Source organism: Scleropages formosus, chromosome 8 (genome assembly GCF_900964775.1).
Source record: "Scleropages formosus chromosome 8, fSclFor1.1, whole genome shotgun sequence".
NCBI lineage: Eukaryota > Metazoa > Chordata > Actinopteri > Osteoglossiformes > Osteoglossidae > Scleropages > Scleropages formosus.
In genome coordinates, this window is record NC_041813.1 from 7,909,357 (window position 1) to 7,937,270 (window position 27,914).

At 42.8% G+C, this 27,914-nt stretch overlaps 1 protein-coding gene across 5 annotated transcripts in view; it reads right to left on the reverse strand.

Moving 5' to 3' along the window:
- The window catches only part of ltbp1 (latent transforming growth factor beta binding protein 1), a 90,642-nt gene that overhangs the window by 25,820 nt on the left and 36,908 nt on the right, over positions 1–27,914 (reverse strand). For 2 of the 5 annotated variants that reach the window (XM_029254176.1, XM_018725027.2), the window contains exons 6-16: positions 25,601–25,804; positions 24,777–25,045; positions 21,179–21,281; positions 17,573–17,650; positions 15,843–15,965; positions 13,244–13,411; positions 11,075–11,284; positions 9,952–9,974; positions 7,714–7,816; positions 5,276–5,362; positions 1,558–1,683 (exon numbers count right to left, since the gene is read on the reverse strand). In XM_029254176.1, the coding sequence (XP_029110009.1) occupies positions 1,558–1,683; positions 5,276–5,362; positions 7,714–7,816; positions 9,952–9,974; positions 11,075–11,284; positions 13,244–13,411; positions 15,843–15,965; positions 17,573–17,650; positions 21,179–21,281; positions 24,777–25,045; positions 25,601–25,804 (1,494 nt within the window). The remainder of the gene's footprint in view (positions 1–1,557; positions 1,684–5,275; positions 5,363–7,713; positions 7,817–9,951; positions 9,975–11,074; positions 11,285–13,243; positions 13,412–15,842; positions 15,966–17,572; positions 17,651–21,178; positions 21,282–24,776; positions 25,046–25,600; positions 25,805–27,914) is intronic. The other 3 variants (XM_018725028.2, XM_018725031.2, XM_018725029.2) reach the window with 3 other exon arrangements.

Consider the following 27,914-nt stretch of genomic DNA (forward strand, 5'->3'; position numbering starts at 1 on the left):
ACCCCAGGACAGCACCGAGGGCCAGAGACCGAATGACTGACGGGTTGAACAGCTTAGTGAGTACTTTTACATAACAGAACATGTTCTTTAAAAGGCAACACATTTTTCATTACTATATTTTAGTTTTGTGTCTAGCTTACAGCATAACTAAAATCTCAGATTGAACAGTGAAGGAGGGCAGGGGAAATACTCCCTGGAGAGACAACAGCCTTACTGGAAGACTCATCAGTCTGAATCACCCTCAGCAGGTGAACGGATTTGGTAGTCAGCCGCTGGTGCGGGGAGGGCGGTGATGACGTCAAGAGAGTCGCTGTTTTTGGACAAGTCGACAGCCTACACCATTAAAGGCTTCGCATAAGGCTCGTTTTGGAATTGATGTGTCTGTTTATATTAGTACCTGTTTATTTTTTGCCATTGTTTCGACATTTGCATAGATCCGGCACAGAAAATTAGTTCCTTCTCCCCTCCATACACTTAATTAGTCCAGTGAAATCTCTGTACTTATATAAACTACAGGACTTTTTAAAGTTACCACCAGTAATGTTGAATGCCCCTAAACGATGCAACTTTGTGCAACTCCATCCAGTGTTGGACCAAAGCCTGGCACTGCAGGACCTAAGTCAAAGAATTATCTACCTGAGTAACCAGCCTACCATTTCATCTGGCATTTAACCTATTTAAACCACCCAGCCACTCTGTATCATTGCAATATCAGTGTAATGTCCCTTCTTGCATCATCTCCTGGCCTAATGAATGAAACAGATTTTCTAGCTGCGCTCCAGAAAGCAGCAAATCCATCTCTTTCTGAGCCGTATGCAAACTGCAGCACACTGGAGGGGCTCATCAGCAATCACTCTGGCCTAGGAACCCCACTTTCTGCTTGCGGAGAAATGGCAAAAACCACCTAATCATAGCTTTTGCAAAAATTTATATCGTGGTTGGGGAAAGATGATTATTTGGATGCCTGTTAATGTTCTGCATTGTGGCTTTTTCCAGAAACAGCCTCTTCTCCTGGGACATGGCTTCAAAGTCATGCTCAACCAGTGAGGAAATTGCAGAGCAACACTGAAAAAAAGCCTAATGGCAATCCCAAATGTGTCTCATTCTGGTAAAACATGCTGCCCGCGACATCTCGATGCAGAAATAGCCGCGTGAAGAAACCTGACTTTTCCCTTGGTCAGGCAGCCAACCACTTCCTCATTAGAGGTGGGTCTGCTTGCCTCACTTCCCCCACTTCATCCTGGACAGCACAGAATTGCTAGCCATGTCAGATCAGAAGACATGACTGAAGAACCATAAAGTGAGGTGATCATTCCATGTAAAAAATGAAGGCCTCAGGAACGAGACATCAGAGTCTGAAGAGCAAAGCTTGACTGTCAACTTCAGACTTGGAAACTGAAAGCCTATTCTATGGTTACACATTAGAACAAGACCAGACCAGACGACTCCTACATGGTCACCACTGAAGAAACAAGTCCACTCATAGCCAAGATGAATAAGGACCATATGACTTGGCCGCCCTAAGCTCCAAGCCAGGATCAAAGAAAAGGTTTGTACCTCTACATGTGATCCTCTCTTCATCCAGCTGGTAGCCACTGTGGCATATGCAGGTGTAACCCTCTGCTGTGTTGTAGCAGATGCCTGGTCCACAGATATCAGGGCTCACATGGCACTCATTTACCTCTGTGGAGACAGGGTGAGACAGAATGTGAAAAAGGGAAAGATTGTATTCCAAACTGTTCACAAATGTCATCCAAGTGAGCAATCAAGAGTTCTGGTGATCTGTACCCTTGTAGCAGGCTGATCTGGAAACCCCACGCAAGGCTTGAACCTGACCCAGGTGACTTTCAACCTGATGTCTTGCACATATGGAAGCCCTGTGTCTTGCTCAACTGACTTACAGATCCAGGTAGAGAATCACCGCTGTACAGTGTCCTAACCAATGCTGATCAAATGAGTTCTGTCACAAGCAAACAATGCGGCTCCTGTTCCTTTTTCTTATGCATTATGGGTGCTGTCCAAAAGGCACAGAACTGCACAACTGTCATCAGCTGCTCAAAAAAGTCCTTCAACAGGGAACAACTTTCAGTACTTGGACAGTGGTTTGTTTTTCTATAACAGTATTAAAATTACGTGTGATACATTGGTCTCGGTGAGTGAGGAAATCCTGGTTTTCAAGTGATGAAATGAAACTAAGTGTTAGCACTTTAGGAGTTAAACATAAGCTTTTCAGACCTGCATTGTGTTACAGTGAAGTACTGTTAATTTTGTAAGAAGTCTTCTATACGTAATAATAAAAAAAAAAAAATTCAGAAATGCTAATAAAAACACACACCATGTAGGATAGCCAGTGTCAATTATAGAAGCATGGTGGCGCAGTGGGTTTGTGTAACACCTCGCTGTTTGGGGGGTCTGGGGTTCGAGTCCTGCTTGGTGCCTTGCGATGGACTGGCATCTCATCCAGGGTGTACCCCCCCACCCCTTCAGCCTTGCCCCCAACGTTGCTGGGAAGGCTCCGGTTCGCTGCAACCCCGCCCGGGACAAGCGGTTATTGACGATGGATGGATGGATGAATTATAGCAGCGGTTCATGCTTCAGGACACCAAAGCAGGGAGCCACAGCAGTTTAGCAAAAAATGTGACCAGAAGACTTCTGGTTCAAGCACCATGAGGGACATGCAGTAGAATGGCTGGCCGACCCAAAATATTTCAGTATCTCTGCTTATAAATGACTCATTTCAACAGCAAAATAAATTTAACTGGTGCCGTTTTCAAATGAGATGTTTCACAATGAATGAGTCTGCCTACTATACATTCTGAATCGATGTTCTACACTGATGCAGAGCACGAATTAATTTCTAATTATGGTCCATAATTACATAAAACACAGTAGAGACAATTATGTATCTCGGCTTACAGACCATCGTTAATGAACAATCAAGAATCCTCATAACATTTCTGTGCGTACTTAAAGCGGTGTCATCTTCCTTGTACGCAAAGTCAAACACACAGTGAGGGAGGTCTGGCTTTTCGGATTTCCTTCTAGTGGACTAAAAACAAACACCGATCAGCCACAACATTAAAACCACCTGCTTAATATTGAGTAGGTCCCCCTCATGGCACCAAAACAGCTCTGATCCGCCGAGGCATGGACTCCACAAGACCTCTGAAGGTGTCCTGTGATATCTGGCAGCAAGACGTTAGCAGCAGATCCTTTAAGCCCTGTAAGTTGCAAGGCAGGGCCTCCATGGATCAGACTTGTTTTTCTAGCACATCCCACAGATGCTCGACTGGATTGAGATCTAGGTAATTTGGAGGCCAAGTCAACACCTTGAAGTTTTTATCATGTTCCTCAAACCATTCCTGAACAATTTTTGCGGTGTGGCAGGGCCACTGCCACCAGAGAATACCGTTGCCACGAAGGGGTGTACATGGTCTATAACAATCTAGGTAGGTGTCAAAGTAACAGCCACATGAATACCAGGACCCAAGGTTTCCCAGCAGAACATTGCCCAGAGCATCACACTGCCTCCGCCAGCTTGTCTTTTTCCCATAGTGCATCCTCCTGCCAACTCTTCCCCAGGTAAACGACGCACACGCACCCAGCCATGCACATGATCTAAAAGAAAACATGATTCATCAGACAAGGCCACCTTCTTCCATTGCTCCATGTCCAGTTCTTATGCTCACATGCCCATTGTATTAGCTTTCAGCGGTGGACAGGGGTCAGCATGGGCACTCTGACCGGTCTGTTGCTACGCAGCAAGCTGCGATGCACTGTGTGTTCTGACACCTTTCTGTCATGGCCAGCATAAAGGTTTTCAGCAATTTGTGCTACAGTAGCTCTTCTGTGGGACTGGACCAGACGGGCTAGCCTTCGCTCCCCACGTGCATCAATGAGACTTGAGTGCACATGACCCTGTCGCCGGTTAACCGGTTGTCCTTCCTTGGACCACCTTTTGTAGGTACTAACCACTGCATACCAGGAACATCCCACAAAACCTGCCGTTTTGGAGAAGCTTCAGTGACCCAGTCGCTTAGCCATCACAATTTGGCCCTCATCAAAGTCGCTTAGATCCTTGCGCTTGCCTATCTTTCCTGCTTCCAACAAATGAAATTCACGAACTGACTGTTCACTTGGTGCCTAATATATCCCACCCCTTGACAAGTGTCATTGTAAGGAGATAATCAATGTTATTCACTTCACTTCACTTGTTATTCAGTGGTTTGAATGTTTTGTCTGATCAGTGTATACCCACTGTCTTTTGACTGGTTGATTTTTTGCCTTGGTAGCCTGGACCCTTTTCTACCTCTCTCCTCTCCAACCTCCAATTTTGGCACCCATGTCCACAACACTCACATAAAAACAGGTGTCCATCACAGAACACAGTTGTTTAACCACCCCTCCCCCAGTTAGTGATTTGGCATCCCCAGCCCCATGACAGAAACAATGTGCTGAGGCTGTGCCATTTTCCACAGACTCCCTAAAGCTAACCCCATTGCAAACAGAGAATATTTCTGTGGCAGAGATGATGGTGAAATTGTTAAGGTTGTCCTGAATTTACATTGTTTTGACGTTTATGCAATATATGACAATATATCAACAATTTCATTACTTCTCTGTGAACAGCCTAACCATAGAAGAGCCCAAAATAGTGTCAACAGGAGTGTCAGCAAGAGTGAACTCCAAGGAAAAATTTAGAGCTTGGGGGTATGCAAGGGTAAATGTCAGGCTCCCAGTGAAAGCAAATTACTATAATCCATCTATTTTTACACTGACCTGTAAAGAATTCACATGCATTAAATACAAATTACATTTACATTTATCCATTTAGTTGATGCTTTTCTCCAAAGAGACTTACAATGTTAAGTTACTTACAATTATTTACCCATTTATACAACTGGGTAATTTTACTGGAGCAATTCAGGGTAAGTACCTTGCTCAAAAATAATCCTATCCTTGACAGAGGAGTCAGAAATATAACAGTTTCTATTCTGGAGCAACTAGTCCGGACATGCTTTCTATTTTAGCAGCTGATTTTATTTATTTTTTTTTTTTTGATGAGGAATTGAACATCTATTCATCCATGACAGCCAGTGGTAGTTTCCCCTTGATCAAGTAATTTTACCTGCTCACATGATTCCTGCTTCAGAGAAATGATGCAGTTGCTTTGGAAATACAGATGAAAGAGAAAAAATGCCTGGCACCTGACAATGTCAAATCTAGCGGAAGTGGTCATTAAAATGGCTGAGCACTGCTTGTCAAGAGCCCTTACCTGCCAACTGGGTTGGGGCAATGCCCTGGCTCGCGCTGGAGGGCAAGATGGCCACTGGGGCAGGGGGCGATGTTTTCTCCACCACCTCTGTTCATTCATCAAGGGGGAGAGAGAGATCAGAAAGTCAGTTCAGCGTTAAGCTCAGCAATGCATCCTTATACCACATTTTTAGATCTTCAACGTGTGTACTCTGGATTCAGAATTGGATATTCCAACATAACAACTCTCCCTGCAGTATCAGATGCTTTTCGATTGACTAGAGCGGCCTCCCTCTCTTTGGTCCTCATCCTCCTTAACCTATCTGCAGCTGTGACACAGTGAACCATTGGATTCTCCTCTCTTGGACATCTTGAAATCAAAGGAACTGTACTGAAATGGTCTGAGACATACTTATCAGGTAGATCCTACCAAATGGTCTGGCAGGGCTCCTGATCATCCCCTCTGCTTCTCTCAACTGGCATCCCACAGACCTCGGTATTGGGCCCTCTACTGTTTTCAATCTACACCTTTTCCCTCGGGACTGTCATCACCTCAGATTCTCCTACCACTGCTGTGCCGATGATACCGAGTTCTTCCTTACCTTTCCCTGCCCGAAGATTCATATACTTTCTCACACATTGCGGCCTGCCTCTTGGACATCTCTGTCTGGATGTCTAATTACCAGCTACAACTCAACCTTCACCTCCCAGTTGGTTCATCTTTCTGTCAAGAACTCTCTATCAAACTGGACAAATCCCTCATTCTGCCTATCTCACCGGCAAAGAGTCTGGGAGTAATAATTGACTAAAGTCTGTCTTTCTCTCAACATATCGAAGCCACAACCTGGTCCTGCAGATACTGTACACATCATGCATAACATACGGAGCAACCACTCTCATCTCACAACAAACTATACGCAACTCCTGGTCCAAACCATGGAGATATCCTGAATTGATTACTATAACTCTCTCCTGCCTGGCCTTCTGGTCTCTGCCGTTCAATCTCTCCAGCTGATACAGAATGCTCTACTTGTGTTTGACCTGTTGAAATGCTCCAATGTATCCCCCGTCCTTGTCTCTGTTAATTGGCTCTCTATAGCTGCCTGGATCAAATTCCAGACTCTGGTTATGGTATACAAAACCATCAATGAATCTACTTCCCGATATCTACGAGACTTCGCAACACCCCACCCAGACTGGTACACTCTTCCACCTCTGCCGGCTTGGTTTTCTGGCTGAATGTGGTGGAAGGACTTCTCCGACTCACACAGAACTGCTGATTTGCTCTCTAGATTTAAGAAGGGTCTCAAAATTCATCTCTTTCTGACTCACTTCTCCCCTAATCTCATAAGTGCATGGTAAATGTGCTATGTTTAATAATTTTTAATAACTTGTTTAATAATGGTGGTGGACTGTGACAAACTGGCTGTACTCAAGAATCACGTCTCCACCCAGTTCTCTTCGTCTGTTGATGTACAGTATTTTGGAGAAAACATCTGCTAAATGAATAAATGTAAATGTTCAGGAATGAAGAACCTGGAATTACAATTCTGTAAAGCAAAATTCAGAAAAGTCCGTTTACATCTGCAAGCTATTTCATCCTCCTCAACAGCATTTAAACAACAAGCTGCACTGCGTTACCCAAACAATCATCACTAGAAAAGAGCCAAACAAAGTGTACTTCACACCAAATGCATATGTATGAGTCACCAGTGGTGAACCTGATGTGATATTTCTTTTCAAGCAACTAACAATCAATTTTTCATCACATACAGCCACAACATATGAAAGTTGTCCAGCACACCTTTTTTGTTCTCCTACTGTCTTCCACCATCAAGCACAATTGTCATATGCCTCACACAGCATAGGCCTGATGGTAGCATAATAACCACTCTCCCCATTGACCAGTCCAACAACAAAAAAATAAAGCAAATCCCTCAGTGAAAAAAATTCAAGTCACAGTTGGACACTGGGTGGATCAGGCTGTTTGTAGATAAAAACAGATTTAGTGTCCCATAAAACGCTCTGAGGTGAAACCCACAGTAATTGGTGCTTTGAGAATGTACAAAAGCTGGAATTCAATCAGACAAATTCATCTTCTAAACACAAATTAAAATGTACAGTTGAAATGTGCAATTAGAAGCTGTTTGCCTTGGCTGGGGCATACAAAGCCAAAAAGTACTTAACAGAGTTCCTTCTTGATTGAATCTGTCCACAGCAGTACTCAGTACTAAGTAGTGAAACAATCACAACTCACTTTAGTATTCAGCGGTCAGTTTTTTCATGGCCAAAAAGAAATCTCCACACAGCATTATGTATATAGTTTAAAACACCAGGCCCACAGTGTGGTCTCATCTACAAGAACAGTCATTAGGACAGACAGAGGGAAATACACTCAGTGAGTGAAGCAACGCAACCAATGTAAGAGATGGGATACGGGTGGGAGCGGTGTTTTGACACCTGGATAGATGGGCTCCATCCGTATGGTCGAGACGCCAGGGGAAAGCTGTGGCTGGCCAGGCTCAACCCCTGACCTATTATTAGCACCAAGAATAATGAGCTCCTGAATGACAAAGACAAGACAAACAGAGAGGTTGGATTCAAAGTGGGAGAAGTCATTGCAAGGCTAGGCTGAACCAGTCCAAGCCAGAGCGAGCCTGGACCTGCCTAGGTGTGGATCATCAGTTTATGACCAAAGCAATGGCGGGTGTAGCAGCAACCCCCAACCCCCAACCCCCACCCCCCAGATGCCCATGCAATGCGCACATGCTAGTTGCACTGCCATAGTGTGGCCATCAAGCCAGTGACTGTTTACTTAAATGAAACAGAGAAAAAAAGAGCTGAACTAATGCACTGGTTTTCAACCCCTGGTCCTGGCAGAGTACAGGGTATGTTTTTATTCTAGTTAAGCTCTTAATTTGCTGTGATTTAACTATTGATTGAACAAGTTAAATGAAATCAAATCACACTCAACTAGTATACTTAGTTCTCAAAGTACTTTTTCAGTTGTGCACACCTGAACTTGTGTTGCCAAAGAACACCTATACGTGAGTGTGAACCAATGAAATAAGCTTGATCTATTTGATCATTGCTGAAATTTAATTAAAACTGAATACATATGCTATAAAGCTAATTACATTAAATATTAACTTAGTTACAGTAATTGCTGTAAATCAAGACAATCAAGTTAGTAAACACTGTAATAGCTCATTTGGAATGAATATCCTTTTAAGGGAACACAATCATATGTAAATAACTTTATTTAAAGCAGCAAAGTAATACTTATCTTTGCTCTGTTACAGGTATTCGTCATATAATGTTTGTTTAAACACCATTAAAAAGGTTACCGAGTCCTTAGCTAATGTTTTCGGTTTAACATTGCCTGAAATGTGTAATTAATTCAATTAAAAACTCAATTTAGCACAATTAATTAAGAGCTCTGCTGGACCGCAAACAAGTATAGGTAAGGGTCTACCAGGATCAAGGCTCAAATCCAATGAACTAGTGAGGCAACCAATGGTGCCAGCTGGGCTTTAAGCAAGGCATAAAGAGGGCAACTTTTCCTGCTTGGGCACTTATGAGTGAGGAACATGTAGGCAGAAAGCCTTTCTTTTGAAAGCCTTGGGGTGTTTAAAGTGTGTGACTCTTTCACCAGTTTGCCTCATTCCTCCTTGGCCCTCACCCTCTTTAATTTAGGATTCATGGACCATTGATGGCTCGACTCTTTCTGTTGACATATACATTGCTCTCTGTTGGTACAGAGACTAGGAATCAACATATGCTCCCTGTACACCTTGGGAGATTTCCAGCTCTGTGCATTGCTTTCACTGTTGAGACCAAACTTTTAATACTTATCTCTGGAAATCCCTTGGAGAAATCTCAGCAGAAAGGCTTTTAGCTTAAGGCTCTAGCTCATTACAGCTCTGACTCAACAACTCATCAGATGGTACAAACAACAGTGAATATGTACAGGACTGTGGGGGAGAATGATGTACTTTCTACAGGTCAGTTACTGAAGTGATTGCAGTATCTCAGCGGCCTCCTTTGACACAAACAACAGATTTTTCTACATGCGTATCAATTGTTGGACAATCCCCTCGAGTGTCTAAAGCGAGCAGATGACCTGTTTTGCAGGAAATGATGTCATGGAAAACACATACTGTTGCTAAAATAATGTTAATACAGTGTTTAACTTTCTTTCTGTAAAGGACATGACAAAAAAACAAAAGATTTCCTCCTTTTGCAAATCAAAAGTTTTTTCTACTGTTTTTTCCATCTTCCACCTGTTAATGTTAAATCTGAATTAAATTCATCCAACTTCTTGGGAAACTGAAAAAAGTGACAGCTGAGCTTGCTTTCAATTTGAGGTGAATTTCCACTGTAATGTACCAGAGGAGCTGGGGCTTTTGGTAGAGAATCTGAAAACTATGGTTTTCAAAGAGGAACATTGATGTGAGGCAATGAAGCATGGTGTCGGAACTCTTGATGAACTTAGTATGTATGGGAGAAGGCTACACTTTGTTCCTCACAGGCTGCTGTTCAGTTAGAGCTGAGAGAGAATCGAGTCATGCAGAGATGACACTACCATTGCATGCAAATGAAAACTTTGTGGTGAGCTCTGCAAGTTCTGAACGACCGCTGTCACATGCAGAAGCTTCGCTACGTGCTGCTCTTTGGCGCACAAGTGATGTAACCTACCTGCTCCGGGGCTGCAGTGACTACTGTAGTCCAGAGAAAAAAAAACAACAAATGATCTCAGATTCTTAAAAGATGAGAGTCTTTCTTTTATCAATCTCCTCATTCCGATACAGTACTAGTAGGACCACTGTAAATTGCCCCTTTACTCGCTACTGCTGTACTCTCCACCATTTTCCTCATTGTACTCAACTTCAACACAGTTATCTATCAAGGTAACACATGGACTTTGGCACTGAGAAGACTCATACCCACTTCAGCTCCTTTATAACAATCCTTTTGTATTGGGGTGTTTGATTGGGCTATTTCCCCTTGTAAATGTCGAGAAACTGATCTTCTCTGTTCCCTGCACTGTGTTCCCTCTTTGAGAAGAGCTTAGCAACAATGTGAAGAAGCCTGTTTGCCCAGGGTAACCAAGTTTTCTTTTTCTCGGTGAGTGCCAAACATGTACAGAATAACAAAACGGAGGAGCTCCATTTCATTCCACACTCAGGATTTGGAAGGCATTCTCAACCGAATCATGTGACCCTTCCTTGTGGTTGGAATTGAATAGATGTCAACGATAAACATTTACAAAACACATATCTGTAAGATATCAAAGCTTTTTCATTCTCTGGTTCATTCTTAGGAAAAAGTGAAGTATTGGGCAATGGGTGAACCCTAGGAGGGTTGTTGTAATGATTGTTTAAGAGCTGGCCTTGAGGTCCAGTGGCTGGCATCAGCAGGAAATAAATTTCTGGTATACCACTACTGGTATGTTATTCATGGTAATATATGAATTAATGGTAGCAGAGGACAGTGTGACACTAGGGAATGCAAAAAGGTAAAGTCATTAAGCACATAGTTTTACCAAGAGTTTGCACTATCAGGTTCTAGGCAGTATCCTGCTGATGTGATCCTGTGCATGGCTATTTGGCCCACACTGGTTTAGTAATACACAAAAAATTTGGAGATGCATAGTTAGTCAAATGTGTAATGACCTATGCTGGTCACTTAGATAACTCAGTTACTGAATCAACAGTTATCATTTGAAAGCAAGAAGAGTCTGGACTGGGTCTCTGTTGCTGCTGTATGCTCTAAACTGGATCTCTCTACGCTGATGACGGAGTGCCTGTTGACTGCTCACCTGGGACAGCTGGGATTTGCCTCTCAGTGACACTCAGGGCCTCAATGGGCCGTTGGACAGTGGGCAAGGGGACTGGAGGTAGCTGGGGCTCCTGATGCACAACTTTAGGTCTGTGGATTTCTTCTGGCTGGTTCCGGTTGATGGGCTTGGGCCTGTAGGTTCCAGAGACAGTGTAGCCCATTCCCCCAGGGCAGATGTCTTTGAAGGCAGCTACATAATCAGAAAAAAGAGGCAATTTCTACAAAAACAGTTAAGATGGTTGTAAATTTTGCCATCTTTGTTAAATTCATACACGTCTTACTGAATACACATGTGAAATCAAAACATAAATTAAAAAAACAGATATAAAGCTTTCCAATTCAACTCAAAATATCAAGGTATCACTCAGATTAGGGCTGTCTAAGTCCATGCAGTAAAAATGACTGGCTAAGTCAGAAGTTGGTGTTCAAAATGATTGCCTGCAAGGTGATGCCGGCTGCTGTGAATCAAGCGCTATCTTTGATTATGCCATAGAAGAAAATGCATTACTTCATCCCAGTACTGGCCCAGACAGGCGATCCCAATGACTGCCGAATCTCCTGTTGGACTCTCCAAGCACAACAATGCAATCCCAAAGATAAATATTGGCACACTTCCAAAGTGGGTGGTCTGGTGCTACTTAAAGGTAATGTAAATCACATTTTGCTAACTTAGTTATACAAAAAATGCATTTACTGTTGCTTTACTTAAATATTACACCACATGATGCCCATTAAGTAAATTTGCTGTGTTACAAATAGGTTGAGATTATTGGCTATGACCCTTTTGGGACCCTTGACTCAAAAACTCAGTAACATGGAGGATAACAAGGATAAAGCATCTCACTAAACGATTACAATCAATCTCTTACCGTACAGAAAAACCTAGACCCTTGGGGCACACACCCTCCCACCAAAACATCAAGCTTGTGGTCAGGAGCTCCAGAATGTCATGGCTTTTTTTTTTAAATAAATGTTCAGAAACAAAAAGCTGCAAAATTCAGTTTCTGCCTCTGACTTCCTATAAGAAGGAAGCATTAAAAACATTTTACCATAAATGGATTTCTTGTTCAGTCTCCCAAAGTATCTTAAAATAATTCAACAACCTCAGTACCTCAGTTAGAGTGACTTCTCAAATACCAGCAGTGACAGTCACAACAAGGCTGAGAATTTCTTTCACCTAACTAAACATCCCAACAAGCATGGGGATTTCATGGAAGAGCCAGTCCTTCTGTGTGATTTTGGCCATGGCACGCCCATTCTAATTCTACTGGAATTATTTCCACACTAAAGGAGCACATGCCTTTTACTTACCATTGTTATGACTGCTAATCTACCCAGGCCCATGCCTGGAGTTGCCCAAAAAGGAAAACCTGAGCAGCTGACAAATGTCAACTACACTTCCTCTAAGTCTGGCAAACAGACCCATTTTACGGGTGGCCTTAACCCGTGAGAATCAAGAGTTCATACTATGTAATCCAGCAATGCATACAGAATATAGTTCTTGCGCTGTTGCTTGTTCGGTGCTCCTTTTTCATGTTGTTAAAATATTTCATCAACGTTGCTGTGACTCAATCCATTTTCCAGATGCTGTTACTCTAGCCATTTTAAAGGCATTTAGTCAATCTTTATGAACTCCGATTGCTCTTTTTATCATCTCCTTTACCATACCCTCTTCATGACCATCCTTCGAGAATTCAGAGTTTCACAGTCTCACAACTGATGGACGGTTGGGAGCTAGAAAAATTGCTCCCAAATACTTCACTGTGACTGTAGGATACAGTATATCCACCCCAACTCCTGATTATCACAAACATATCATACAGTTATCAGCACTGAAAAAGTTTACCAAAAAAGTTTCTTTAGCTTCAGAAATCACACGTCAAACACCTTTCCACTAAACAACCATTTTCAAACTAAGGCTTCCTAGCATACCGGGCAGCATTAAACTGAAAGGATTAATATGACGGAATAGGAGGATGAAACTTGCGCGTGGTGAAAAGCAACTACTGGAGCAAGACAGACATGCTGATGGAGGACGAGGAGAGAGAGAGAGAGAGAGAGAGAGAGAGAGAGAGAGACGGGCTTGACCGATCGCACTGGGCCCACTCCCCTGTTGGGCTAGATCAGGCTGGGCTACGCTGAGGCTTACCTGTTCCTGGGCTAGGGCATTTGTCGCAGTGCGGCCCCCAGGCCTTGCCCACGCTGCAGCAGCAGAGCTGCCTGCTCAGCTGCACCGAGACCGGGTGTAAGCATTGCTTCCCTGAGCCCACAAAGCGGAAACAAGCCCCCTTCTCTTCAAGGACCGCAGGAGTGTCAGCTGAGGGGGTTATGGTACAGTGAAACACATGGAAAAGAAAAGAGAGAGAAAAAGACAAAGAATTTCCCTTCACCAGAATCCCCTTCAAATATGGAAAAAAATCTACACACTTCTACAAGATTCCTGTCAAAAATGCCTGGAGAAACGGAAACCATCTGAAGAGGCCTGACAGACCACTCCTGAGGGCTCACGTTGTCTTCAATGTATTTTTGAACCGTGAGGTAAAATAAAAAAAAAAAACACGTCAGAGAGGTTCCTTGTGACAACCCAGGGTGAAGCTATACTAATGCATGCTGAAGTGAGCTGATGGCCTGCTGGCAATGTGGCAGAGCTGGTGACGAGGTCAGAGCAGGCCACCATTCCCTGTCCATGCAGGGGACCATGATAGCACAGGCAGTCAAGCAGACAGACAGCTCATATAAACATGAAGATTGCACTCTAGTTCCTCAGCAGGGGTGACCGGGCAATATGAGCAGGGCTTCATGTTTATATAGCAAGCCAGAGCAGCCCAGAAGCAGCTAAACACATAAAAGCAGTTGCCTGGAGGGGCAGGGGACAGGGAACAGGTGTTATTCTGTATGTTCAAGCATTTGGCAGTTTTTGAAAGCTGCTTGGTCCTATTCATTACCCTCTGAAGTCAATAAACAATATTAGTAAGTATATATTTGGAACAATCCTCTTTTAAAATCTAACAAAAGCCATTGGAGAAAATATCCCATAGTTTTCTATCATCTTTTACCATGCTGGACGGCACAGAGAAATATATTCATGTACAATGTAAGCCAAAGAAAAATTCCAATTTGGAAAACATTTTCCTTCAGGCAGTTTTGCATTGTGCAAAAGCAGATACTGCATGCATTCTCAGGTTACTCGCCATTATTATCTCATCACTTTACAGCTTGGATACAGTGCAGAAACAGTGCAGGACAGCGGCCAGAGCTTTTCTCGCCAAAACCCTTGCCCCACCTCCTTACTGCTGTATAGCGGCTCATCATGAACTCACAGGCGTGTGTAAATTAGTTTGGATTTCTGACGCTGGACTTGATTTAAAAAAAAAAAAAAAAAAAAAAAAACTTCCAGTTTTCTGTAATCGCCAAAATAGGTAAGGGCAGATTTACTGCTTCTGTGCACAGTTTTATATGCACAGGAATTCCTTAAGTTATTAACATTCAGATCACGAGCAAACTTGGCTGTCATCTCTTGAGTGATACATGTAAATTTCCCATCTTAATTACAGATGGCACTAGTCAGCATTCACAGTAATCCTTGCATTGTAAGCTAAACTGATGCAGTTGTTGGGGTTGCACTCCGGCATTTGTTTCAGTACGGAGTGTTTCTTTTGTGCCTCTCTGAGAAGTGGTGCTAGCATAGTAAGAAAGTCACAACATTACTATGGTTTTGAGTTATGCTGTTCTACTCTTGAAGCTGGTTGGCTCTTCAGAGGAGATGAGAATCTGCTCTAACGGCTTGCGTTGTTTCTACCGTTAATTTCCTTAACAAAGTGGGACTGTGCTTGCCCTTCTAAACAGAACTCCCAAGAAGTTGTATAAGAGCACCACCTCAACTCCCAAAACAACCAATCCAAGGTTTTAACACGTAAAACAAGAGAAGTGAAGGCCAGCACTAAGGCCAACATCATCAGCCACTGCAGAGTTGCATGCAAGGAAACAGGGGATTATTAGTCCAAAATTCATAAACACATGAGGACTTTTTAAGGCAGTCACCTGACCACAAGGGTATATTTTAGTAACTGTTTCAGTGGAAGTATAGTAAACCCTGGGAACCACATGACGTTTTGCTGCTTAAGGGGAGTTATTGGCATCATTCTGACTTTCAGACAACACTTTTTCAACTGGGTCTTACTCTTCTAATTCTGCTGAAAGAGCAGAATATCTTCACATTGGTTTGCCTGACCTTTGCTGTCATTACATCAGATGTTTTCATTCTCTCTGCTTAACGCAATGTATAAAGGATGCATATACATACATTTATTCATTTAGCTGAAACTTTTCTCCGAAGGATCTTATTAAATGACCTACAGCTATTTACCGATATATACAGCTGCGTGATTCTATTACTGGAGCAGTTTAGGGTAAGCATCTTGCTCAAGGGTACTCAGAAGTAGGAGAGATAGGGAGATTTGAACCAACAATCTTTGGATCTGAGGGTAGTAGCTCAAACCACTATGCTATCAGCTGCTCCATCCACTGAACTAACAAAACTTCAGATTTGACTCAATTTCTTTAACTTTTTTCCATGCTAATGAAATCAAAATGCTGGCAAAATTTGGCTATTATAAATAAAATAACCTATTTTAAAGGGCTGAAGAATAACATCTGAAACTGAAACTTACACTGCAGAACTGACCTTAGCCGAGCAGATACAAAAACCACATCTGATATGGAACCATGACCTTGGGAGTGGAACTTACGTATACACGTGGTCCGGGTAGGATCGAGAAAGTAGCCCGGCTTGCACATGCACATGTAGCTGCCAGGGGTGTTCAGACAGTGTCCGTTGGGGCATACACCCTGCAGTAAACACTCATTCACATCTGCAACCACCAAAAAACAAGAGACAGATGGAAAATGGTAGGAAGCATGTGTGACGATTCCCAAAAAGTTCACAAAGATGTAGGGAAAGCGTGTTGAGTTTTCTAAGCGTACACCATGTGCACATAATGCAGAGCTGTGGTAAGAAAGCAACACTGCTTTCCAGGCAAATGGTAGCCACTAATGGGAGAAAATACAAGGAAAGAAAATCAATACCAAGAGTACTGTCCTCCGGAAAGTGGCTTAGCCCACAAAACCGCTGGAAGATCAACTCCCAGTCTTTGTTGAAACTGGACACCCCTAACCTGATGAGCTTCCTCAGTCCCATCCTGACAGCATCTATGAAAATGGAGTCCGACAGCCCTGTGTTCTTCCCCTTTTTCATGGGAAGGAGGATTAAAGCAAACACTTTCCTCTCACACTATTCCAGAGGGCAGAGGGTATATCATATACATTTTACAGCTGCACCGGCATCAAGATGCAAAAAAGTAAATATGCTACAGCAACCACAACCTCAAGTAATCGCATGTGAAATGTGTAATATTTCTATTCTTTGCCATTTCCAAAACAGGAGTAAAAGCCCTGAATGGACAACAGCACTGATCAATGATACCACTGATTCAAATAATCTTTAATGGCTGGTGCCTAATGCTTTTTTCACAGCCAGTGAATGAGATTTTTGCTAGAATATGTCAGTCAATACTGCCATCTTTCTTTCTTAATTGTGACCAGAAGCATTCACAGAATCAATGGCTGTCCCTCTGCCCAGAAGTAGCTATCTTTTCTTTGTAGCAATACTACCGAAAGAGCACTTAGCCCTTTTATCATATTCAGAGAGCGGAAACTGGAACACCATAGCATTAACAGTTGCTGGGGAAGTTGTTTTTGAGGCTCAAAGCCAAGAGAACAGATTCCAGAGAGTTAAGGGCAGCTTCATGAAGCTGTTTATTTAATTGTGGGCCTCCAAGGCAAGCACCCTGGCATTACACCCTCATGTATTGTAGTCATCACTTGCTATCATGTCCAAACAACACAAATTAGAGGAATCTATTAAATATGGCACCTGCTCTCCACCCCCAACCCAACACATACTTACTGTTTAGTGTTTAGGTCCAACTAAAAAAGGACTGACCATTCACAAAGAAATGGACAGAAATAAACAAAGAGAGAAAAAAATATTGTTATTTGATGGATTTTAGTATACAAAAGGCATGTGGCATGCAAAAGTGGACATGAAAAATCAAATGCCCTTCTCTGTGGCTGGCAGGTTTTGGCAGGGTGACAGTGTGTATAGAACATGTTTTCTTGCTCACCAATAGGGGGTGTTTGCAGTAGAGTGTGACAAAAAGCACAGCAGAAGCAGGAACAAGAGAAGAGAATCACCTTTTCATCAAAAAAGTATAGTGATTTTTTTTTTTTTACTCTGCAGCCCACTAGTCTTGCAGTTTTACACTGCTGGCAAAAAATCACTTCTTTTAAGGCTCATTTCTTTTGGCAAAGCCATCCGCCGTACTGAGAAAACAATGGAATTCTCCTTGCGCTGTGTGAAACAAAAGCCAAGCCATGCAGCCACAGACATATTTAACAAGAGGCTTGCTGGAGCTCCTACCTTGGCAGTAGGAGTTGTTGATTCTCTTGTACCCCTGGGGACAGTCCATTGCATGTCTCAAGTCTGTCAAAGGAATGGCTAGAAAGGGAAAGAGAGAAAAAAATATAATCTGGTGCTTTTATTCAGTAAAGGATATGCAGATGGACTTCATATGGCTTTCAAGCACAGAATGCTCTTTTATTAATGTATAATAAAATGGGGTGCTAGTTCTGTGAATCACTCAGAGATTTGGCTTCTGCTAAGTTTAGGTGTCTCACCTTTTCAGATTTAAAGCTCAGAGAAGATGAATGTCAACCTGGACAAAACTGAATGCACAGTATATCCTGTACTAGAATTGGCATTTACTTTTTGGGATGTCCAAATCCTAACTATTTGTGTCATTAGCCAAAAGGAGACTTCATTCCTGCTCCAGATATTTGCCTGAAAAGATTAATAAAAATGACTACACAATGATGAATAAAAGAGCTGTTTATTCCAAACCATTAGTTTGCCTACACTTTGCCTTACGCTCTGCTTCAGCATGCCATGTAAAACTGTCCTCTAATTATTAGTTGCTGCCTTTATGTTGTTAGATGGGTCTCTCATGGCTTTTGGTAAAACAGTTCATCACCTTATCCAACTTGAGCTTCTTCTATAGAATATGTCATGACTGCAAAACTGTCAGTTTAATCAGGCCTGTAGACTTTCAGACGTGTGTCTCATCTGTAATGGATTTAAGAAAATGTAGGTGCCTTGCCAGTCTAATATAGCATACACCTCTCCTGGACAATGTACAAGCCTTAAGGCTTTTCTGAAAGCTAATTGCAATTCTTTGGCATGCATTGGTCTTAACAACATTCACCTATAAACAAGAACCATACAAAATATTTCCACAGACCATTTTTGAAAATTGGACTAATTTCCCATCATTGCACATCCACACCCAGCGAGTTTCGCACAGGCTCTGCTCTAATTGCATTGACTGGGGCAACGGAAATGTGCCCGGTTATATCTGGTTCCAATATTTATGCATGCAAGCTGATGAAACAAAAATGAACTTTCCACATGAAGTTCCTTTGCAAACCAACTGATAAAACACACACACACACACACACACACACACACACACACACACACACACACACACACACTCTCTCTCTCTCTCTTATTCATTGGGCTGGCACATATTCTACAAAACAGGATATCTCCTAGGGGACATATCTGTTCAGAGAAACATCCCCAGTTAGATTCTAAGTGACGCCTGTCTTTACCTTTTCATTTCATTGTGGGTATGGGGGTTGAGAACACGAGTATCTGGGAGGAAAGCTGTTAAGTCCCCCCGACCTGTGCTGTCCCCATCCTAATCCTGTAAAAACAGGGCTGTGTGGCATGGGGGAGGCTGAGAGGTATTATCGAGCTACAGCAAAACACCAGTCTGTGCTAGAGGGGGTGCCGGGTGCCACAGACTAGGCTACTCTTGAGAACCTGTATCTGGGTGGCACACAAATACCAGCTAGGGAATTGCTTGCAAAATGGGGAAACAAGAGCACATTTGTTTGCAGCTAAGCTAATTTATTTACCATGTCCAACCGTCTCCATCACACAATGAGGCAGTTCACGTGGCTTTCATGCTGGCCAACCTCACGCCCCGGCGATTCCTGACTTGGGAGCGAGCAAAGGTTTACACAGGGCTTTTGTTGTTGCTCCAAAAGCAGGGGGCTCTGTTTTTGGAAGAAGGCAAACAAACACTATTTCTAGGGAGGGAAAGCCCTCCGCTGTGCACATTCCAGTGCCTCTCTTCTGGAACCTGTAGATTCTGCTCCATCCATCATCTCTCTAACTGACTACAGTGCTTACCCTGCTAGTCTAACTTTCCTCATCTCCGCTGGGCAACAAAAGATAAAAATAGCACAGGAAGAGAACCGGCCACATGGGATCCTAACAGAACCGAGGGCGTGCGGGGTTTCCACACGTTTCTGTTCTGAAAATAAACAGGGTCCATTAGGCCCGCCTCATTCCATGGGTAAATAAGGGGCCAAACACAGTTCCCAATACACTAAACTGCTTGTATCTCCTGACAGTAGACACATACTGCAGGCAAAAAAGTGCCGAAGCTTAACAGTGCAAACCTTGCTTCGGAAACAATTTGAGACAATTCTGTAGACAAGAGGAGATTTACATGCATTTGAGTTTTGGGATACGTTATTTGGACTGAGGGTCACTGCAGACCAGGCCGATTATAATGAAGAGTTTAATGGGCACACTGTTTGGCTCAGGGCAGAAGCAGCTGCATCATCTCTGATGGCAAATTAATTTGATCAGGGATAGACTGGTGTGCTGCGATCAAAATCAAAATGAGAACCGTATGGGAAGAACAAGCGATGCTTGTGTTCACTATTTTCTTTTTAGCATACGGTCCTTCAGGGAAATGTTTAAAAGGAACCCGCAAAGTTCCTTGCAAACACAAAACAGACAGCACTATTTATCTGATTTTCTCAACAAAAAAGGAGATAAAGATACATTTTTCAGAATGTGCACATTGAGGGCAATTTCCATATATGGGTAAAACATTAACAAAATGCTGTAAGAATGCTGCAAGTCCTTGTGACACTTAAGGCCAAATTGTTCAGGATAATGCTATGAAATGAGTCAGCAGCTCGGTCTGGAGTCCAGATCCTGTTTTGGAGCATCAGGCTTCATACCAGCAAAGGCCATGTGAATCAGCACAATTAGACTTCTGTGGAATTGTAGAGTCACATTATTCCCCTCTCCATTCTACCCCTGCCTCACAGCCCTGCTCTCCTTTCTGTTTCAAACTGTAAAAACCATCTGACATTTCCTGTATGCATTTGGCGGTACAAATGTGTTGCTCCTCTCAAAACATAACTACAGTAGTTCCTCTTTATTCGCGGGTTCGCTTTCCACGGTTTCAGTTACCCGCGGTCTGAAAATAATAAATGGAAAATTCCAGAAATAAACAATTCATAAGTTTTAAATTGTGCGCCGTTCTGAGTAGCACGACGAAATCTTGCGCCGTTCCGGTGAATCATCCGTATGTCCAGCGTATCCACGCTGTATATGCTATCCGCCCGCTGACAGTTAGTAGCCGTCTCGGTTATCAGATGGACTGTCTCGGTATCGCAGTGCTTGTGTTCAAGTAACATTTTTTTTTTTTTTTTGATGAAAGAACTTTATTTAAAAAATCAATACTTATGAGGACCTGAGCATTGGTCCTTAGCTTTCTTTCTTCTTCTTCTGTATAGGAAAAAACATAGTATATATAGGGTTTGGTACTATCCGTGGTTTCAGGCATCCGCTGCGGGTCTTGGAACATACCCTCACGGATAAGGGGGGGCTACTGTAGTTCACTTGGTCGAGCCTTGGAAAGGTTGGATACGGAAGAGGCTAGCTGTCTGTGTACACAGTCAAAGTGCCATTGCCATATTCAGTGTCCATGGTGGTGGCCAAGGTTAGGGCAGTCTCTAATAATCTGATAACAATACAGATTCTCAGAACACAGCATTATTAACAAACCAAGTTCAGTTGATCTTTTTATTTTTTTTTTTTAGATACATTTACACCAATTTAATTTGAGCATGTGTAAAAAATGTAAAAAGAGATACTTACAAGTTTTCTTCGGACATTTTTGGCACTTGTGGAATCCCCAAGAGGTGCCAACAGAATTGCAGCAATCTTCTTGCTTGGAGAGGCCTGGAAGGGCCTTTCCGCACTGTGATTCACAGCAGACAGAGGTATGAATGTAGTTAATGTATGCAGTCAGTGTTGTCAAAGACATTAATGCAGCTAGTAACACTTCAGAAGTCAGACTTTATAGAAGTCAAGAACACTGCTGAATTAAGAAGCCAGGAGTGTCACAGAATTCAAACAGTGACTCAATTTGGGAAATATTACACAAATCACAGCCTTTCTAAAAGTCAGGGATATTAGCACAGTCAAGGATGGCACAGAAGCAGGAGATGTAAGCCAAGTGTGAGATGTGCAAGATATCAATGACATTCAGTCATACTATTCATTTGTTTAGCAGGTACCATTACACTAAGTAACATATACAGTTTTATATTTCACAGTTTCCCTTTTCAGTTGACTATTAGACACAGCAGGATGTTTAAATAGAATGCCTCCTATGAGAGTGTCTTTATGAAAGACACCCCTCCTGTGACATCACCTCACAGACCTTACTGACTGCATCACTTACTGTAGAAATCTGGAACAGTGCTTTCCATTACCTGAGAAGTTTGTCCATAATTTCCCTAATGTTTTTCCTTTATGTATAGCTACTCACCATATAGAACACTTATGTGACCCTAACAAATCACCTCCCATCAATTTGAGAACACACCCACTCCCGCTTTCTCAAAATGACAAAACGATAAAGAGGCACATAAGTGAGACGACATAGCTTATCATGCAGATTTAAATTTCTTTGCAGATGTACAAAGTTAATTGAAGGATAATCAGGAAGATAAGACAGCACTACTGTGTGCACTAAACAGCCACGTGGCAAACAATTTCAGAAACTCCACAACTGGGAGAATGTGTTAAAACACCAACACTGACACTAATGGAAAATCAGGCAATCTCTAAGAGAGAATCTAATCTGTTTAATTCCAGCTGTATTCCCTGGACATGAAATGACCCGAGTTGGTTTTCCGAACAAATATAAACTGAACTCACGAGTCAGAATAATTTTCTTCCGCAGTGCAGAAGGATTAGATTGATAACTTAATTACGACTTGATGGAGTACACACAGAGACTATTGAATGACAGCATTCATAAATGGAGAATATGGCCAATTGCTTGCAAGGTGCAAAACAAAACAAAAGCAACAACAGAAAAGGCGGCTTTTCATCGGACTCTGAGCACTGTGAAGCATATTCAGCAAGGAATGCAATCCTATGGGTCTCATGGGGAGGGTGGTGGGGTGGGGATAAGACACTGAAACAAGGAGGCAAGCCCCGTTTCAACAATGTAAGCGGCATCCCTGGGGGGACCACCCTCTTCTAGAGAGATGAATAGGATGCCAAAATCACAGCCCTGCGTATGTTCACTGAACCGACTCCCTGGGAGAGTCTGGCCTCTCTCCAGGAGACTCATTTGCCTGTAATCATCAACAGGAGGATTTCTGTGCATCTCTGCTCTGGGCACTCCTGCTGCCAGCTGCTGCCATTACAGGAGAACCTCTCTGATGGGAATGGGGCAAAGAGCCATCACAGAGAATGTGGCACGGCTCCCCATGACCAAGTGTTGATGGGAATTATTGTCAGATTGAAACAAAAAGGTTGGGAGGAGGGGGGAAAAAAAAAATCAATCAACAGAAAATGAGTTTTCTGAAGAGATTACATTTATGGCTTTGAAAATCCTTCAATCCTGTTTCCACTGTACAAGGGAGCTACAAGCGCAATTCCAAAAAAGTTGGAACAATATGGAAAATGCTAATAAGAACAAAAACAGTTTAAAGATAAGGTTTTACCTAATCAGCTGCATTGTTTTTTGAAGATACTGTATACATTTATTCTGAAATTGATGTCTGCAACACATTCCAAAAAAGTTGGAACAGTCAAGTGTTCACCTCTTTGTAACATCAACATGTCTTGTAATAACACTTAAGTGTTTGGGCCTAAAGACATCAGTTGGTCAAGTTTAGCAAGCAGAATTTTCCACCATTCATCCATAATACAGGTTTTCAGCTGTGCAATTGTACAAGGCCTTCACTGCCGTATTTTACACTTCATAAAGCGCACACATTCTCAATCGGAGACAGGTCAGGACTGCAGGCAGGCCAGTCTAGTACCCGCAATCCTTGCTTCCGCAGCCATGCATTTGTAATCAAGGCAGAATGCGGTTTGGCGTCATCCTGCTGGAAAATACAGGGACGTTCCTGGAAAAGATGGCATCTGGATGACAGCAGATGTTGCTCCAAAATTTGTACAGATCTTTCTACATTAATGATGTTCTCACAGAAGTGTCAAGTTACCCATGCCAGGGGCACTGACACACCCCATAACATGACAGAAACTGGCTTTTGGACCTGATGCTGTTAACGGCTTGGATGGTCCTTTTCCTCTTTGACCCGGAGAACACGACGGCTGTTTTTCCCAAAAACTGTTTGAAATATTGACTTGTCAGACCATAAAACAGGATTCCACTGTGCTACCGTCCATCTCAGGTGAGACCAAGCCCACAAAAGTCGGTGATGCTTCTAGACAGTGTTGATGTATGACTTCTGCTTTGCATAGTTAGACTGCATCTGTGGATGCAGCAGCAAATGGTGGTGACTGACAAAGGTTAACCGAAGAACTCCCTTGTCATGATATCCATTACAGACGCATGAGGGTTTTTAAATTAGTGACGTCTAAAGGATCGGAAATCACGTGCATTCGGAAGTGGTTTCTGGCCTTCCCCTTTACGCACTGAGATCTGACCAGATTCCTTGAATCTTTTCATTATATCGTGCACTGTAGAGGGTGAAATGCCCAAAATCGTACCGTTTTGTCTTTGTTCTCAAAGTGCTGGATTATTTGCTGACAGATCTGTTGGTAAGTTGGTGAGCCTCGACCCATCCTTGCTCTTGGAGGACTAGCCCTTTTTTGGTGGCTCCTTGTATCCTTTAAGATGATTACCTCATCTGTTTAACATCACCCATTTCACATCACCTTGTTACATTATTAGCCTAAACTACCCCGGTCTCAACTTTTTTGAAATGTGTTGCAGACATCAATTTCAAAATAAACGTACATCTTCAAAAAAAACAATGCAGCTCCTTAGGTAAAACATGAAATACCTTGTCTTTATACTGTTTTTGTTTTCATACAAAAAGTAAATTTACAAATAACTCATTTTTGTTTTTATTAGCATTTTCCATACTGTCCCAACTTTTTTGGAATTGGGGTTGTACATTCTGAACTGTTATTTTCAAGCAAAAATGGAGGGCAGCCAAACAAAAAAAAAAAAAAATGGATCTATCCAAATGTGAAAATGATGTAACCTCATTTGGCACCACTCTGCTTCAAAACTAGTACTTAACGTTTACAGTGAATACAGATTCCTGAAACTTCTAACTGATATGTAAAGTGCATACATCTTTCAGAAGCTGGCACATGTAAACAGACACTCCGAAGCCGGTGTCTGGTGTTTACTGTGAACTCCAAGCAAGACGTGTGATATGCAACATGCAAAAACTAAATCCACAGGCTTTCTGCTCACCTGCATTCCAGTGGTTTCCTGGAAGCAACGTCCAAGCATACTGTTAGAGGTCACAGGGTAGTGATGGATGATGGTCCGCTGGTTGGAGTACGTGTGCTGGCTCTGCTGGCTCTTCTGGCTGGTCTCTCTCTGGTGGTAGGAGTAGTGGCCTGACTGAGAACCCTTCACTTGCTGATCGCCACCGTCCAGCTGTGAGACCTGGTGCACCTGCACAGTTGCCTCCGGAGGATGCTTCACGTGAATGTTCACGATGTTGGGGGAAAACTTCACTGTGAGGAGATGCCAGGATGAATAAGGGGGTGGAAGGGTGTGAGAGAATGACAGAGATGATGTTAAATTCAATGGAAATGTGCCCCAAGAACAAATTATTCCATCTCTTGGACTCTTATCTTTAAATGTTTAACTTTAGCTACTTAATAAAGAGCTATTACCACTACTGACAATCAATGCTAGGCTTGCTTAAAATTGTATAAACTGCAACCTGGAGAACAAAGCCATTAGCTGGGGCAAAATATACTTGGTACATAACATCACTATGTTGCTGGAGAAAAAGAAATGAGTTCCAAAGAACAGCAATGCAGACTTGGGTTAGACCAATAAAGGAATCACATCATTAAGAGGTCTTTACACCTAGGTTAAATAACTGTGAATTTCACATCCGAAACCCATTAGAAAATAGATGTCTGATCGCTGTTTTGTTTAAATATTTTTAGACCATTGTTTTGAAAGCACGGTACAGTTATGGACTCTCAACTAAAACCCTCCATATGTTCTTGTAAAACACAGACACACATACACAGATGGAGGCTCAGGAACGCTCCTACCTTGGTTTTGACCTCCTCCGAAGGTGAGTGGCAGTGTGTGTGTAGAGTGGACCTGTGTACCCTGGCTGTGGCTGATAGAGAGCTGCTGTTGTGCACTGCCCTGCACAGGTACCTGGCAGAACTTGCCCGTGAAGTTAGGTGGGCACTGGCATCGGTCTCTGTTGCTGCACCTCCCCCCATTCATGCAGGGCAGGTGGCAGACCACTAGGGAAGAAGGACACAGCTGTGAAGAACACACACAGGTTAAAAACAGCGGTTTGAGGGCAAGCCAAAAAAAATGGGAGGAACGTCATGACTTACGCATGAAAGGAAACACTATCATGACCATGAGAGGTTCTGCATCATAGCACACTCACAACAGCCTCCCAAAACTGGGAATTCAGGCTAGACACAAGTCAGACTCAAAGAATGATACCAAATGATCCATCACCCCTCATCAATATACTGCCTTTTTAAATTAAGACAAGGCTCAAATATTTTTCCAAGCGTCCTCTATCTGTTTCCCCATTCCGACAACAATGCAAAGTTTCTACCTTGAAGAAGTCCTCTGACCATGTGTGGAGCTCCAAACGTTCCCGGCAAACAGAGGAGGAGAGCCCTGACCCACGCACGTGCCGAAAGGCTAGTGATTCAACAGCATCCCCAGGCGAAATTGCTGTAACTTCAAGGAGTGCTTGACAGCAGCCCTGGGCCTGCAGCCTCGGTAAAGATTTCACCCTCCCCTCTCTCTCTCTCTCACTCTCTTTGCTTCTCCTTTCCTCTCTGAGAATTGTCAGTCACCCAAAGCTTATCCATCCACAAAGGAATTTCCTCCACCGCCTCAGCTAGTCTCCACACGCGCACTGTGCCACGCTCTCCTCATGCCGGGAGGGAGCCATACTTATCACAACAAAGGAAAGGCAGCAAAACATTCATCATTACAACATTAACAGCTTAATTACAATAGTATTTCTTGATAGTCAAGCAACAGGAACATTTTGTGATTCTGTGCCATGTTATTGGACAAAACAGTGATTTAAAGAAAATATACATTAAAATATCTATGGAAATAGCCATGGGATGGAGACAACCACAGGCCTCTGGAATACGTGCCAGTACAACATGGGTGCAGACAGCAGTTCCCCCACTATGCATTGTCTGTGCCTGTGCTGAAAGACACACAAGCACTTTAGCCTACATCAGCACCACAGCAGGAACCCCTGAGGCCTGGAGTTGAAGTGCAGCCTGGGTGCTCTGCAGAAGCCAAGTGTCTGTAACCATAGGAGTCCCTCAAAAACCACAAGTGAGCTGTTCAGCTGAGCCAAGGAGAATCAGCAATCGTTGTCTTGTGACATCTTATTACATGCTCCAGAGAAGAATGCCAGACAAGAATAGTATGCAAACAAATCCTAGAAGGTATGGAGTGGAATATCTTATTTGCATAATATGTTCAGCTGTGGCATTTAGAAAAATGACAGTCCAGTGTGGCCCTCATGAACATTTTCTATGCACTTGTTCTGAATACAACACATATTTGATTTAATCAAGATGTAGAATTACAGTTCACCATACCATCACACCATACCATACCATCTTTAGCTACAAACAGAAGATTTTGATAATACAGCAGGAATAAAAAGAACTGATATTGTCTTGATCTGTACATCTGTGTTTGCTGCTCATCCCAGTAAAGGTGGACCAGGAACAGAAGTCAGAAACAGAACCTGGGGGACTTTCCTGAGTGCCTGAAAAAAAAAAAAGACTTAATGCTCTATTTTGGACACAGCTGCTCAACATTGCAGAACATGCCATTTTTTCTGATTGCAAACATGCTGACAAGAGGCATTAGCTGATTGTTGATTATAATTCCACAAATCAAAACTACGAGATCATGTTCTTATGCCACAGATAACACCCCCAGCAGCATAAGCAGTCTCAAGAGACTGTGGAATCCAAACACAAAACTGATACAGGACACCCACAAACACCCAGAACAGATAATGTTTCTGTAAAAAGCTGCTTGTGTGGAGAGAGGTTCCCTTACTGTGGTTTTCACAGGAAGGTAGGGGGTTGCCATGGGGCAAGAGTTGCTGTGGTAACAGTTAACCGGCAGTATAATAAATCTGGTTCCCTCCAACCCGTCATTACGGCGGTAAAACAGTGTTCTGGCCTTCCCAGGGCTTCATCATGAAATTGTCCTCCCCCTTCCTTGCCTGTCTGCCCCAGCCCCGTATGAGGACTGAGCTCTGTAATCAGGGCCAGCAGGTGACCACAGAATCAAGGATTTCATAGCAGCTTATTCCCCGAACCACTTCTTGGGTTACCAATGACCCAT